This window comes from Papio anubis, chromosome 7, assembly GCF_008728515.1.
Source record: "Papio anubis isolate 15944 chromosome 7, Panubis1.0, whole genome shotgun sequence".
NCBI classification, from domain to species: domain Eukaryota; kingdom Metazoa; phylum Chordata; class Mammalia; order Primates; family Cercopithecidae; genus Papio; species Papio anubis.
The window spans coordinates 35,946,228-35,962,786 of NC_044982.1; the positions used below are offsets into that span (position 1 = coordinate 35,946,228).

The 16,559-nt window shown below is 42.0% G+C and overlaps 1 protein-coding gene across 1 annotated transcript in view; it reads left to right on the forward strand.

Moving 5' to 3' along the window:
• MAP3K9 (mitogen-activated protein kinase kinase kinase 9) overlaps positions 1-16,559 on the forward strand; it is an 88,985-nt gene that overhangs the window by 38,264 nt on the left and 34,162 nt on the right. The window contains exon 3 of the mRNA XM_003901998.5: positions 12,066-12,246. Coding sequence (XP_003902047.1) covers positions 12,066-12,246 — 181 coding nt within the window. The remainder of the gene's footprint in view (positions 1-12,065; positions 12,247-16,559) is intronic.

The window sequence follows — 16,559 nt, forward strand, 5'->3', positions numbered from 1 at the left end:
GACAGGTTACAGAAAGCACCTACAATGACACTTTTTCGTCACCTGGCTACATCTTGGAACAAGGAGCTGGAAAATGTAGTGAATGTTCTGAGTGGCCTGGTGCCCATGTTACAGTTGTGGGTTCCATTACTATGGGAGGAGGGGAGAATAACCACTGAAGGGCGACTAGCAGTCTGGGTCACAGATTTCAGGCTCTTTTCCTATCATTAATCCCTTGTTAGTCCTTCCCTGATGTGCTGCCAGGATTGCTAATGTAGCAATCCCTTTCTGCTGTGTTTTCAGTTTGTTTTCTCTTTCTGCTGCTGACTCTGTCCTTCTGCTTTAACCCTTACTTGGAGATTTCTCTCCCATTCACCCCTTCAGAGCTGGAGGCCTTGAAACACTTGCGTGGATGTGTGATGGAAGCAGATAGGTAATTCCTTCCTTGGGGGCAATGACCTTCTGCTTTCTGCATAATGTGCTTATAGTTGCAGCATTGAGATCAGTGGTTCCCTTGGGAGGGGGTTACTGAAAGGTGTCTTTGAATCTAACAGTGTTTGTATAAAGTGTAAATATTTCTGTTTTTCACATGTGCATGGGTGCTGTTGTGTTGCTAAAATACGAATTCACTTAAAAGCCTTTTCTTAGGGTGTTTAGTATTTTCTTAGTGTTTAATATGGCATTGTGGTCTGGGGTCCTGACTGATTTCATTCAGGCCCGAGCTAAATGAAATGTCCTGGCTCCGCCTCTTCCCATTTGTGGACCAGCCTGCGTGAATTTCAGTCTCCATATCTGAAAGTGGCCATAGTTATACCTATTTTCCAGTATTGATGAGAGGATTAAATAAGATTATAGGTGTAAATCACTTAGCTTAGCATCTGGTATGTGCTAAGGACTCCATAAACATTAGCTGTGGCTATTATTTTCTTCTTAACACACACTAAAAGTACAAATAGCATCATAATGGCTTTTTTTTTTTTTTTTCAGCTGAAAGGACATATTTTGAAAGGTTGGAAATCATTACTGTAGCTTCTCAGGGGACTCCAATATAGCCAGCCCTGGAACAGGTAGCTGGGGACCAGTACCTAACCTGATGTAAGCAGACACCTTTTGGGATGATTTGCATTCATTTATTAATTCCAGAAGAATGTTTATTGAGCACTTATTATTCCTCTTCAGGTTACGGGCATAGAAGGGAGACCACTGTAGTTCGGCCTTACTCTAGCTCAGGAAAAAGTCACTGTAGTGAATGCTTTCTCTCTCTATCAGGGGTGTTTTGGACCCATTCATTTACCTTGGTTTCCTCTTTTATAACAAAAGGGAGTGACTCCTAAGTCCCCAAGGACCCGATTCTCTCCACCTTCCTGTAGTTACTGTGGCAGGGACTTTTGGCCGCCGTGCCTGAGTCCTGGTCGGAAAGCATAGCTTTGCTGGTTGTGCCAGTGGAACCCGGTGCAGCTCTGCTGACGATGTGGAAGCTGCTGGGGCCACCATTGCTGCCGGCATCTCCCTTCCATCTCTAGCCAGCACCACAACTGCCGAGGTCGAGTCAGGGAGTCTAGGTGGTGAATCATTTGCCTTGGTAAGCAAGTCTGGCCTCTCTTGGCCTTGCCTGGAGAGACAGAGCGGGCACAGCACCAGGGGCCAGGAGAAGCTGGGGGATGCACACTGGCCGTGCCCTGGCTGCCTGGTAGTGGTCCATGAGTCAGGCCTCCCATGCAGATCTTGCTGCGTCAGCACAACAGGGAGCCTGCTCTGTGCTGGGTCTGAGATCATCTTCCTTCCTCCACTGGAGGCAACGTGCTGTAGGAAGCAAATGTCTCAAGTGCCACTCAGGCACTCTAATGGCTGGCTGTGTCTAATGAATAGGGCTTTTCTCTGGGGTAGAATCACTTCACCTAACTCCTTTTCCCCCTACGTTTAGCTGTTCTTCAGCTCAGATGGATGGTGGAGCTTGGCTGGCTCCTGGGAAGGACTGGCACAGCTTCCAGGGAGTTATAGACTCCAGGAATGTCAGAGGTAGGGAAATGGGGGCCTGGTGAAGGTCATACAGTGGTGGAGCAAGAACCCAGACACCCTGGGTCTCCATCTGTTGCTTTTTTCTTTCTGCCTTAGTGTAGCTCAGAGACTGTTTTTATTAAGGTAAGAGAGGATGCTGTGACATAGATCTGGAGTTTAAGCCCTGGGCTTTGGCAGTAACAAGCAGGAGTACGTGTATGCCTTTCTCTATTACGCCCTCCCAGGATGGATTTTGCATATCAGGAGAGATGGAAGAACCAAGAGATGGAAAGCTGGAAGCCTTTGAAAGTTTCCTTTGTAGGCTATGCTAGTTTCCTTCTCCCTACCCCAAGAAAACAAAACTGAACGCAAGGTTCTATGCTAGGGTAGCAGATTGAACATGTCAAATGCTACAGCTACCTTTACTCCCTCCTGAAACCCAGTGAAAACCACAGCAAACCCACAAGGTGGATGGGAGAAGAGATGGTAGCTGTTTTGTTCTGGGGGGTGGAAAACTGATGGAGAAGTGGTAATCGACTTAGAACACTTGAGAAAGATAATTCTAAGCTGACAGTAGAGAAAGCAAAAACAAACAAACAAACAAAAAACAGCAATCCCTTTATACCACAGAATCTCCTCCACTTTATGCAGCCATTTGACTGCCTTTTCTTCTTGGAAAGGGTAAAACAAGAGTTACTGGACTGGAGACACCAAGCACAGAAAAAAATAAATAAAACGAAACATACCTCCTACACATCCTTTCTAAGGAACTACTGGAGAGTGCACACCACCAAAGCAGGGGAAGGAATCAGTAAAGAGGGGAGAGGGTTATAGGACACGGGGATTAACACAGGAGGGAGATGAAGGGAACCCCTGAGGACAGCGTACCAGACGTAGAGGATGGGCAGCTTAGATCCGAGCAGCGTGACTCAGGATGTCATCACCAACTTACCTGCAATCATTGTGCCATTGATTTAACTGGAGGACTGACTACCTGGGGAAGCTTGGGGCAGATTGTATCTGCTCTTGGCTGTCTCGCTCATGTGCTGAGGAAGCTCCTGTCGCCCCTCCTTGCCCTGCTGACTGGATAGACTCATTTTATATTAACAGAAGTGTTTTCTTTGCCCAACCCTCAGTGCTAAAGATAGGCCCAAGTGAATTCAGAGATAGAAATTATGAGCCAGGCACAGTGGCTCACGCCTGTAATCCTAGCACTTTGCGAAGCCGAAGCGGGCGGATTACTTGATGTCAGGAGTTCAAGACCAGCCTGGCCAACATGGTGAAACCCATCTCTACTAAAAACACAAAATAAAGTAGCTGGGCATCCTGGTGTGTGCCTGTGATCTCAGCTACACAGGAGGCTGAGGCAGGAGAATTGCTTGAACCTAGGAAGTAGAGGTTGCAGTGAGCCGAGATTGTGCCATTGCACTCCAGTCTGGGCGACAGATTGAGACTGAAAAACAAACAAACAAAGAAAAGAAACAGAAAATACAGAAGAGTCCCACTCTCCCAATTACCTTGACCCCTACCACCAGATGCCCCCACTGTGGTTACCCTCCCTGTTTCTCTTGTGTTTCTAGGACTTGTTCATGATCTTGCCTATCAACTTTCCCAGGAAGAGCTCTTGTAAATTCCATGGGACCGTGACCAGAGACTCTGTTTAGCTTATTCCCTTCGGGAAGGCTTCCTTTAGCAAAGGCAGTATTTTTACTCCCCCGTGGTATTGTGGGGAGAATAGTGTCCCCCGCAACCCTCCACACAAATGATATGTTGAAGTCCTAACCTGTGAAATTTGGAAATACCATCTTTGCAGATGTAGTCAAGTTAAGATGAGGTCATACTGGATTAGGATGGGCCCTAATCCAATGACCGGTGTCCTTATAAGGAGACACAGACAAACAGAGAGGAGAATATTAGGTGAAGATGCAGATAGACACACAGAGAGAAGATGGCCACGTGAAGATGCAGGCAGAGATTGGACTTATGCTGCTGCAAGCCAAGGGATACCAAAAGCTACTGGCAGCTACCAGAAGCTAGAAGGGTCAAAGAAGGATCCTTCCCAAGAACCTTCAAGGGAGATGGCCCTGCTGACACCTTGATTTTGGACTTCTAACCTCCAGAACTGTGAGAGAATAATTTCTGTTGTTTTAAGCCACCCAGTTTGTGTTAATTTGTTATGGCAGCCCTAGGAGGCTACAACACACAGCTTCATTTTTTGTTTGCCACTCACTTTTTCAAAACTAAACATTATCTTATTTAGAGATGTGTACATAACTGGTAAAATCATAAAGAGAAGTAAAGAAATGAATAACAAGTCAAGGTTGTCAGATGTTTGGGGAAAAAGGAAAGGGGGTGGTGGAGAGAGACACATGGAACTTCTAAAGGGACTGGATGAGGTTATGTGGGTTTTCATATTATGTTCTTTAAACCATATATATATTTTTTAATTTTAGAAATGGAGTTTCACTATGTTGCCCAGATTGGAGTGCAGTGGCTGTTCACAGGCACAAACATAGTGCACTACAGACTTGAATTCCTGGGCTCAAGCCATTCTCCTGCCTCAGCCTCCCAAGTAGCTGGGACTACAGGTGTGCTCCACCACTCCCAGCCATACATACATTTGTACATATTACATGTATACATTTTAGTGTACTCTCCTATGTGTATAATACATTTAACAATAAACTTTAAAAAATAAAACAAAACGTAACCCTCAAAACCAAATTAGCTGAGTTACCTCATGTGGGAGAGATGGTGCCGAATCATCTGAACCAAATGCAGGCCTGAGGACGTGAGCCTTGGCACCAAGGGGAGCATTTAGCAGATTGGAGCCCCTTGTACTAATGGAGATGAATAATAAATAAGAAATCTGAAAATGACATAGATCATCAACCAAAGCTAAGTTTACCGTTAGGACCTAATGGGAGAGTCGCCTCAGTGATGCCAAGTTTTGAGAGCCTGGCCTCGGCTGAATGATATTAGGTCAGATTCACAAAGCCCTTTGTGGCAAGACACCTCCCATTTCTCCTGCTGACCTCCTAATGGGATGGCCTTGAGACCATTTTAAGTGGTGTGCATTAAGCAACATTGAATCCCAAAGAAAGTCATTCAACTGCTTTATATAAATGGAGGATCAACATTCATTTTGGGGCTGTTTGTCTATAATTCCTCTCTGACACTTCAAATCTTTCTTCTCAATCAGAGAAGGCAGGCCTTAGGCTCAGCACTTTGACCATATGTGGGTCTGCTACTACACCATTTATTTTCATTTCATTTTATATGTTTGTACAGATTACTCAATGTTAGGAGAATTTTTGGCTTTCCCATTTACAATAATGATATAAAATTTCTTTAAAATTTTTGTTTAATTTTTAATTTTTGTGGGTACATAGTAGGTGTATATATTTTTGGGGTACATGAGATATTTTGATACAGGCATGTGATGCATAATAATCACATCATGGAAAATGGGGTATCCACCCCCTTAAGCGTCTATCCTTTGTGTTACAAGCAGCTCAATTATACTTTTAGTTATTTTTAAATGTACAATTAAGTTAATTTGACTGTAGTCACACTGTTGTGCTATCAAATACTAGGTCTTATTCTATTTTTTGATGCCCATTAACTATTATTTAAATAATAATATTAAGTGGTATATATAGTTGGTGTCCTAATTGGGAAATAATCAAGAATGATGTCTTTGTGTCAGGCACAGTGGCTCACTTCTGTAATTCCAGTGTTTAGGAAGCTGAGGAAGGAAGATCGCTTGAGGCCAGGAGTTCAAGACCAACCAGTCTATATAAAAAATAAAAAAATTAGCTGAGCATGGTGGTGTGCACCTGTAGTCCTTGCTACTCAGAATGCTGAGGTGGAAGAACGCTTGAGCCCAGTAGTTCACAGTGACAGTGAGCTATGATTGCGCCACTGCACTCCATGCTGGGCAACAGAGTGAGACCCTGTCTTGACCTGATGTTCACTTTTGTCACGTTATCTTTCCTTATAGAAGGGGAAAGGCCATTGAGATAAGCTGAGAGTCTTCAGGTTATCTTTCCCTGTGTGTTCCCTACTCCACCTGGCAATAGCTGGGTGTGTTAGTCATTTGTGAACCCCTGGCTGAGGTATTACTCTTTCTCTAGTCTCCTCCCAATGCCCCTCCACCTCCTGTCCCAATACCTGGCAACAATAACATGGGAAAGTGGATAGTTTGAGAAGATGCACAGATATCCCATTGGTCAAGTACATGACCAGCAAGAGATGAGTTCTTTTTTTTTTTTTTTTGAGATTGAGTCTCATTCTGTCACCCAGGCTATAGTACAGTGGTGCAATCTTGGCTCCCTGCAACCTCCGCCTCATGGGATCAAGAAATTCTCCTGCCTCAGCCTCCCAAGTAGCTGGAACTACAAGTTCCAAGTGTATGCCACCCCGCCCAGCTAATTTTTGTATTTTTAGTAGAGACAGGGTTGTGCTGTGTTGGCCAGGCTGGTCTTGAACTGCTGACGTCAGGTGATCCACCCTCTGCCTCCTAAAGTGCTGAGATTACAGGCATGAGCCACCACACCCAGCTGGGATGAGTTCTTTCAAAGAGCCTTGTCCTGTGCTTGGTTCTTAAAGGGGATATGGCATAAGTTCCAGAAGAAAAAGAATGAGGTTTTTGCTTTCTAGGAGTCATACTGTATCACATGCTAGCGGAAATGATGACCCTCATATATATGCAGCAGTCAGAAATGATTAGAAGTGCATATAATGTTAGATTATGTGGTATTTGGATGCTGAAGGAAGAATTCAGGAAAAAGAAGTGCAGGGTAGACTAATCAATGACAGTTTTAGGGATTAGGCAGAGTTGGAGGCAGGGCTTAAAGACACATCGGATTTCTTTCTGGCCTCTGTACAGCATGACACAAAGGTGAAGAATGTGGTTCTGAAGTCAGACAGATCTGGATTTGATTCCCTTCCCTGTCCCTCACCGACTGGGCAACTGGCTTAACCTTTCTGTTTCTGGTTTGAAGTGCAAAAAATGGGGAAAATAATTACGCCTACTTCTGAGGGTTGATTTAAGGATTAACAAAGGCGATGGACATAAACAGCATCGTGCTGCTACATAGTAAGGGACCCATAATGAGTGGCTGTCATTATTAATCAAGCATTCCATTTATCTCTACAGCAAAAACGTATTGCATGGTTATTGTGTGTCAGGGACTGCCAGGCCTTCCATATCAGTCCCTTGAGCACTGAAGCCTATGGTTTCCATTTATGTACAGGATACCTAATTATAATAATAACTATAGTGTTCCAAGTGCCAGGTACTCTGCTAGTTGCTTTATTACTGTATCACCTTTAATCTTTATCCCCATTTTGTAGAAGCAGGAATTGAGGTACAAAGTGTAAGAGATTTGTCCAGGATCACATTAAGAGTGTCAAGCCTAGGAGTTAAATTATCTCCTCTTTTCCTGTTCCATACTGACTCTTGTTACTGTGAATCTAGACCCATTACTTCCAAAACTAAACTTGGCTTCTTCAAATGGGCTTTTTCTCTGAACTTCCCAATCAGGGGCACCACCATTCTTCTGCTTGTCACCCAAACCTGAAAGGCTGGAGATGTCTTCCTTCTCCATCAAGCCCCTACATCTGGTTAATCACTAGGTCTTTAGTTCCAGTGTATCTTTTCCTTTCTGTTCCACTGCCTGGCCAGGCCCCCATTGACTTACGCCTAGACTCGTTAGTTCTTCTCAGTACAGTCACACATCACTTAATGGCAGGGATACATTCTGAGAAATGCATCATTAGGCAATTTCATCATTGTGTAGACATCAGAGTGTACTTATACTACACACCTGGGCTATATGGTGTAGCCCAAACCTGTCCTGCTGTGGCTCAGGACAACTTTTTCCTTTTTTTTTTTTTCTTCAGCTTATCAGCTGTTGTTAGTGTATTTTATGTGTGGCCCAAGACATTTCTTCCAATGTGGCCCAGGCAAGCCAAAAGATTGGACACCCCTGGTGTAGTCTATTGTTTCCAGGCTACAAACCTGTACATGTTACTGTACTGAATATTGTAGACAATTGTAATGCAGTGGTAAGAATTTGTGTATCTAAATGTATCTATAAATAGAAAAGGTACAGTAAAAATGTGATATAAAAATAAAAAATGGTACATCTTTAGAGAACACTCACCATGAATGGAGCTTACAGGACTGGAAGTTGCTCTAAGTGAGTGAATGGTGAGTGAATGTGAAGACCTAGGATATTACTGTACACCACCATAGACTTTATATTAAACACTGTACACTTAGGCTACACTAAATTTATATATAAAACTTTTTTTTAGACGGAGTCTCACTCTGTCACCCAGGCTCGCGTGCAGTGGGTGCAATCATGGCTCACTGCAACCTCCCTCCCAGGTTCAAGCAGTTTTTCTGCCTCAACCTCCTGAGTAGCTGGGAGTACAAGCACGCACCACCACACCCAGCTAATTTTTTGTATTTTTAGTAGAGATGGGTTTTTGCTGTGTTGGCCAGGCTGGTCTTGAACTGTTGACCTCAAGTGATCCTCCTGCCTCAGCCTCCCAAAGTGCTGAGATTGCAGGCCTGAGCCACCGTGCCCAGCTGAAAAATTTTCTTTCTTCAATAATAAATTAATCGTAGCTTACTGTAACTTTTTAACTTTATAAACAAAAATTGTTTACTTCGTAACTCTTTTTTAACAATAGAGCTTAACATAAACACACTGTACAGCTGTACAAAAACATTTCCTTTCTTTTATCCTTATTCTATGAGCTTTTTTCTATTTACTTTTTTTTTTTTTTTTTTTTTTTTGAGAGTGAGAGAGGTCTCACTCTGCCGCTCAAACTGAAGTACAGCGGTATGATATGGCTCTCTGCAGCTTTGACTTCCCAGGCTCAGGTGATCCTCCTACCTCAGCCTCCTGAGTAACTGGGACTACAGGAATGCACCACCACACCTGGCTAATTTTTCAATTTCTTTGTAGAGACAAGGTTTCACTATGTTTTCCAGGCTGCTCTCCAGCTCCTGGGCTCAAACAATCCTCCCACCTTGCCCTCCAAAAGTGCTGGGATTACAGGCATAAGCCACCATGCTTGGCCTACATTTTTTTTTTAAACATACGTTTTTTGTTGTTGTTTTTACATTTTAAACCTTTTTGTTAAAAATTAAGACACAAACACACACTTTAGCTTTGGTCCACACAGGGTCAAGATCATCAATATCACAGTCTTCCATCTCTACATCTTGTTCCACTGGAAGGGGCAAAACACACCTGGAGCTGTTATCTCCTATAATAACAATGCCTTCTTCTGGAATGCTTCCTGAAGAACCTGCCTGATGCTGTTTGACAGTTAACTTTTTTTTTTTTTTTTACACATAAGTAGAAGGAGTGCACTCTAAACTAATGGTAAAAAGTATAGTATGCTGGCCAGGCACAATGGCTCCCACCAGTAATCCCAACACTTTGGGAGGCCGAGGTGGGAGGATCGCTTGAGCCGAGGAGCTTGAGACCAGCCTGGACAATGAAGTGAGACCCCCTTCTCTACAAAAACTAAAATAATGAACTGGGCATGGTGGCACATACCTATAGTCACAGCTACTCAGGAGGCCGAGGTGGGAGAATCACTGGAGTCCAGGAGATCGAGGCTGCAGTGAGCTATGATTGCACCACTGCACACCAGCCTGAGTGACAGAGTGAGACCTTGGGTCCAAAAAAAAAAAAAAAAAAACTAGATACATAAATCAGTAACATAATCGCTTATTAGCATTATCAAGTATTATGTATGGTACATAATTGTATATGCTGTGCTATTATACGACTGGCCGCACAGTAGGTTTGTTTACAGCAGCATCACCACAGACACATGAGAATATGTGGTGCTATGACATTATGACAGCTGCCATCATCACTAGGCGATAGGAAGTTTTTAGCCCTGTTCTTACCTTGTGGTACCACTGTCATGTATTTGGTCTGTCACTGACTGAAACGTCATTTTGTGGTGCATGTCTGTTTTTGCCATTGCCTGACAGGAGAGGTGAGGTTTACACAATGCACTCTCATGGACTTCACCAAAATTTGATAAAACATTCTTACATTTTTCAAGATGTGAAAGCATGACAATTTGTTATTGCCACAGCTGTTTGTCAGTGGTAGAAGTTTACAGTGGGCTTACTGCAGTGGTACAAATATGTAAACTGCTGTGAATATAACCTTTCGCTTCCACTCAGGAAAGTATGTTGGGAGATAACCGCTGTCCACTCTGTTTTTGTTTTAAAGCTTTCCTCTTTAAACAAATGGGGCTGGGACAACTGCATAGCCACATGCAAAAGAGTGAAGTTGGGCCCCTATCTGATATTATATGCAGAAATTCAAAATGGATCAATGACCTAAATGTAAGAGCTGAAACCATAAAACTTTTGGAAGAAAACATAGAATTAAATCTTCATGATCTTGAATTTGTTAATGGTTCTTAGATATTATACCAAAAGTATGTGCAATAAATAAAAAAATAAAGTGGACTTCATCTAAATTAAAAACTTTGGTGTATCAAAAGTATCAAGTAAGTGAGAAGACAGCCAATAGAATGGGAGAAATATTTGCAAGTCATGTATCTGATAAGGGTCTAGTATCAGAATATATGAAGAGCTCTTATAACTCAATAATAAAAAGACAAACCACCCACTTTAAAAATAGACAAAGGATTGAATGGACATTTCTCCAAAGAAGATATGCAAATGGACAACAAGCTCATGAGAAGGTAGATGTTCAATATCATTAGTCATCAGGGAAATGCAAACCCAAACCACAGTGAGTTACCATGTCACATGCACTAGGTTGGCAATAAGAATACCAATATTAAGGAAAATAACAAGTATTCGTGAGGATGTGGAGAATACTTGGAGCCCCCATAGTCTGCTTGTGGAAACGTAAAATGGTCCAGCTGCTGTGCAGAACAATTTGGTGGTTCCTTAAAAAGACAAACATGAATTACCATGTGATCCAGCAAGTATGCTCCTAGGTATATACGCCCCAAATGACAAGTATACAAATATATGTATACACATGTTCATACACACTAGTCACAGCAGCCAGAAAGTGGAAACAACCCATGTGTCTATCAGTGGACAAAAGGAGAAACTGTAGTATGTACCTACAGTGGAATATTATTCTTCCATAAAGAGGAATGAAGTGCTGATACAAGTTATAATGTGGATGGACTTGAAAACATGTTCAGTGAAATAAGCAGGTGTGTCACATATTGTATGATTGAATTTACAGGAAGTGTTCAGAACAGGTAAATCCATAAAGACAAAGGAGATTGGTGGTTCCTTGGGTTTGGGAGGAGGGAGAATGGGGAATAATTGCTTAATGGGTACAGGGTTTCCTTTTGGAGTGGCGAAAATGTTTTGGAACTAGACAGAGGTAGTAGTTGTACAACATTGTGAATGTACTCAATATCACTAAATTGTTCACTTTGAAATGGTTAATTTTATGTTATGTGGATTTCAGCTCAAAAAAAACGTCTACAAAAAATAAAATAAGGCTTTCACAAGCTTTGGTGCTTTAATGATTAGTAGCAATGGGTGCTTGGTAGATACCAGTATTTGAGGACATGATTATTGAGAGTCACTGGCGTGCACCACCATGCCCGGCTAATTTGTTGTATTTTTATTAGAGACGAGGTTTCACCATGTTGGCCAGGCAGGTGTCGAACTCCTAATCTCAGGTGATCCACCCGTCTTGGCCTCCCCAAATGCTGGGATTACATGCGCGAGCCACCATGCCCAGCCAGGAATTTATTTAATTGTGATGTGTGTATCTTAGTTTCTTCATCAGTAAAACTGAGATGGCAATAGTACCTACCTTGTAAGTTGTTGTGAGGATTGGAGATAGTGACTATAAAATGGGTGGTACAAAAATGAATGCACTATAGGTGTTTAAGAAATGATGGCTCTGACCATCAATCTATGGCAGCTAAACGCTGGAGCCCACAGGAGAGGCCAGGAGGATGGCAGAAGAGTTCTGTTCTGTGGTTTTCCTGTGATTAATGCAGACTCTGGTTTCTTCTGTATTCATTTCCTTGCCCAGTATTGATCCTCCAGAAGGTGGAGAATGGAGACCTGAGCAACAAGATTCTGAAGATCACTGATTTTGGCCTGGCTCGGGAATGGCACCGAACCACCAAGATGAGTGCAGCAGGGACGTATGCTTGGATGGCACCCGAAGTCATCCGGGCCTCCATGTTTTCCAAAGGCAGTGACGTGTGGAGGTAAGGTCCAGAGGGCCAGGGACAGCATTTCCCAGGTCCATCTTGGTGGCACACATATTTCAAGACTTGGAGAATTGAGGTTACATAGGATCCCAGGCACCCGAAATAGGTCTAAGTGACCTCCCCACACAGTCATCTATGCCAATTCACATGTTGCCAGGGGACAGTTTCTAATGCTTTCATCTACCAAAAAAAATCCCTCAAGTGCTATACGCAGGCCACTTTTTGCTGGTGATTGCTCCCTAGGAAAGGCCAGTAGATTCCAGGGGCAACATGTACTCCCATCTCTGCCCTGTAAGATGGGAAGGACACTCAGTCCCTCCTGGAGAGCTTCGCGAGGATCAGCCTGGCTTGCTTAGCAACAGTGCTAGGCTTTCATGGCTGTTACTGCTGAACTTGGGGAGAAGATTAACCCAATGTCTTCACGCTAAGCTCCTAAGCCAATGAATATTCTTTGTGCAGTCTCTTTTTTCTTGATGGCCTAAAAATTATCTTTTCCAGTTATCTAGTTAATCTTTTAGTCAAGGCTCTATCTGTTGACATTAATCCAGAAATCGGAAAAAAAAAAAATGGGTCCCAAGTATGTACCCAGAACTGCAGAGCCACAGACTAGAAATGACCAGCCATCCTCCTAGTTAATGTGAGCCCAAAAGGTTGCAAGGAAATAGATCTAAAAATTTTCCCAGCTGAGGAAAGATGAGCAACTACTCAGTCATCATGGCTGTGGGACAGTAGCATCGCCTTGGTATACAAAAGAAAGGACTGTAGTTTATCGTTATATATCAGTCCATGGAGTTATTATCCTGATGTATTATAAAGTGAGCTTCTGTGTGTGTGTGTGTGTGTGTGCGTGCATGTATATTTTAAATAATAGTTTTATTGAGCTATTATTCACATACCATAAAGCTAACCCTTTGTATACTTTAGAGTATAGAAGTTGGCTGGATAGTGGCTAATACCTGTAATCCCAGGACTTTGGGAGGCTAAGGTGGAACGATTTCTTGAGCCCAGGAGTTTGGGACCAGCCGGAGCAGCATAGTGAGACCCCCATCTCTACAAAAAATTGAAAAATTATCCAGGTGTGGTGGCATGCACCTCTAGTCCCAGCTACGTGGGAGGCTGAGATGGAAGGATTACTTAAGGCTGAGAGGTTGAGGCTGCAGTGAGCCGTAATTGCACCACTGCACTTCAGCCTGGGTGAGAGAGTGAGACCCTGTCTCAAGAAGTAAATAAGCATGTAAGTCAATGGTTTTTAGTATATTTAAAAGGTGTTTATGGGTCACCATTGTTATTAGTTTCCTGGGGCTGCTGTAACAAATTACTATTCCTAGTGGCTTAAAGCAACAGAAGTGCATGCTTTTGTAGTTCTGGAGGCCAGAAGCCTGAAAGCGATGTGGGCAGGGCCACACCCTCCAGAGACTCTAGTGGAGATAATGATTCAAATAAGGATTCTGGGTATTAGGACATGGACATACCTTTTCAGGGCCACCATTCAGCCCATTACAACCACTATCTATTTCCAGAACTTTTTTTTTTTTTTTTGAGATGGAGTCTCACTCTGTTGCCCAGGCTGGAGTACAGTGGCATGATCTTGGCCCACTGCCACCTCTGCCTTCTGGGTTCAAGCGATTCTCCTGCCTCAGTCTCCCAGGTAGCTGGGATTATAGGCATGCACCACCACATCCAGCTAATTTTTATATTTTTAGTAGAGATGAGATTTTGCCATGTTGACCAGGCTGGTCTTTAACTCCTGATCTCAAGCAGTCCATCTGTCTTGGCCTCTTAAGGTGCTGGGATTATAGGCGAGCAATTTCCATGCCCGGCCAATTTCCAGAACATTTTTACCACCCAAAAAAGAAGCCCCATATCTATTATCAGTCCTTCCCTAATCCTTCCTCCTTCTACTCCCTAGCAAACACTAATTTACTTTCTGTCTTTATGAATTTGCCTATTCTGGATATTTCACATAAATGGAATCATACCATATGTGGTCTTTTGTGACTAGGCTTCTTTCATTTAGCATGTTTTCAGTGTTCATCCGTGTTGTAATACAAAATTAGCCACGTGTGGTGGCGTGTGCCTATAATCCCAGCTACTCAGGAGGCTGAGGCAGTCTTGAACCCCGGGGGGCAGGAGTTGCAGTGAGCTGGGATCATGCCACTGCACTCCAGCCTGGGAAACAAGAGCGAAACTCCATCTCAAAAAAATATATATATATATTCATCCATGTTGTAACTTATATCAGAATTTCATTCCTTTTTAAGGCGTAATAATATTCCATTGTATGGATAGACCACATTTGTTTATCCATTCATCAGTTGATGGGCATTTGGGTTGTTTTTGCTTTTTGGCTGTTATGAATAATGCTGCTATGGACACTTGTGTACAACACAAGCTTTTGTCTAAACATAAGTTTTTTGTATAAACGTCAGTTTTCTTGGGTCTATTCCTAGGAGTGAAATTGCTGAATCATATAGCAGTTCTATGTTTAACTTTTTGAGGAACCACCAAACTTTTTCATCATAGCTATACCATTTTGTTATATTCCCTTTAGCAATGTATGAATAATGTTACAATTTCACCACATCTTTTCAATACTTGTTATTGTCTTTTTTTAAAAAAAAGTTATGTCCATCCTTGTGGATATGAAATAGTATTTTATCATAATTTTGATTTGCATTTCACTAAATGACTTGTGATGTTGAGTATCTTTTCATGTACTTATTGGCCAATTATATCTCTGAACCTGAAGAAATATCTGTTCAAATCCTTTGCCCATTAAAAAATTAGAGTATTTGTTTTTTTATTGTTGAGCTAAAAGAGTCCTTTCTATTGTCAGATATATGATTAGCAAATTTTTTTTCCATTCTGTAGATTGTTTTTCCACTTTCTTAAGGCTGTTCTTTGCAACAGTGTTTTTAATTTTGATAATGTCTAGTTTATTTTGTCATCTGTGGATTGTGCTTTTGATGTCATATCTAAAAAACATTGCCTAGTTCAAAGTCATGAAGACTTACACACCTGTATTTTTTTCTAAGAGTTTTATAATCTTAGCTCTTACTTTTATGTCTCTGATCCATTTTGACTTAATTTTTGTATGTGGTGTGAGGTAGGGGTCCAACTTTATTATTTTTCATGTGGCTATTCAGTTATCCAGGCCCCATTTATTGGAAAGACTATTTTTTTCCCATCAAATTATTTGTCTGGTCACTTTTATCAATTTACCAGAAATATAAAGGTTTATTTCTAGATTCTCGGTTCTACTCCATTAATCTGTGTCTGTCCTTATGCCAATACCACCCTTTCTTAATTAGTATGACTTTGTGGTCAGTTTTGAAATTAGGAAATGTGATTCCAATTTTGTTCTTCTTTTTGAAGATTGTTTTGGCCATTCTGAGTCCTTTGCATTTAATGAATCTTAGGATAATTTTGTTAATTTCTATAAAATAGATAGCTGGGATTTTGATACAAATTGCATCAAATCTGTAGCTTTGTGGACTATTGACATCTTCCCCCCTCCGCCCCCGAGACAGGGTCTCTATTGCTTGAGCTGGAGCGCAGTGGTGTAATCATGGCTCACCATAGCCTTGACCTCCTGGGCTCAGGTGATCCTCCTGCCTCAGCTTCCTAAGTAGCTGGAGCTACAGGCATGCTCCCCCCTTTTATTTTTATTTTTATTTGTAGAGACAGGGTTTTGCCATGTTGCCCAGGCTAGTCTTGAACTCCTCAGCTCAAGCTGTTCACCTGCCTTGGTCTCCCAAAGTGCTGGGATTAGAGGGGTGAGCTACTGTGCCTGGCCCTATTGACATCTTAATAAGTCATACAATTCATGATCATGGGATATCTTTCCATTTATTTAGACCTCCTTTAACTTCTTTCAGTGATGTTTTGTAGTATCTGTATATTGAACCTTATTTTACCGTGCATTAATTACAGGGTGAAGTAGCTAATGAGAAGAAATGAGTTTAACTTTCCTTAAAATATCTGACCTGATCTCATTAAGTTGAGTTGTATGCTGATATTCAACTGTTTTTGATATATAAAATCAGCAATTTCATGTTTCAGTTTAACACTTTCATTGCTTGACCGTATGCTAATGAGATAAATTAATACATTAATTAAGCTAAGCTGCTGTTACAAAGAGGCCTGCAGATATGGAGGCTTAAATAGGATAGAAGCATATTCTCTTTCAAAAACTAGTCTAGATAGCCCACACTAGCAGGGCAAGTGTGCCCCATGAGATCTTTTAGGAACCTAGGTTCTTTTAGATTCCCTCAGTGCATTGAGCTTGACCGAATGGTTAAATTGGGTGA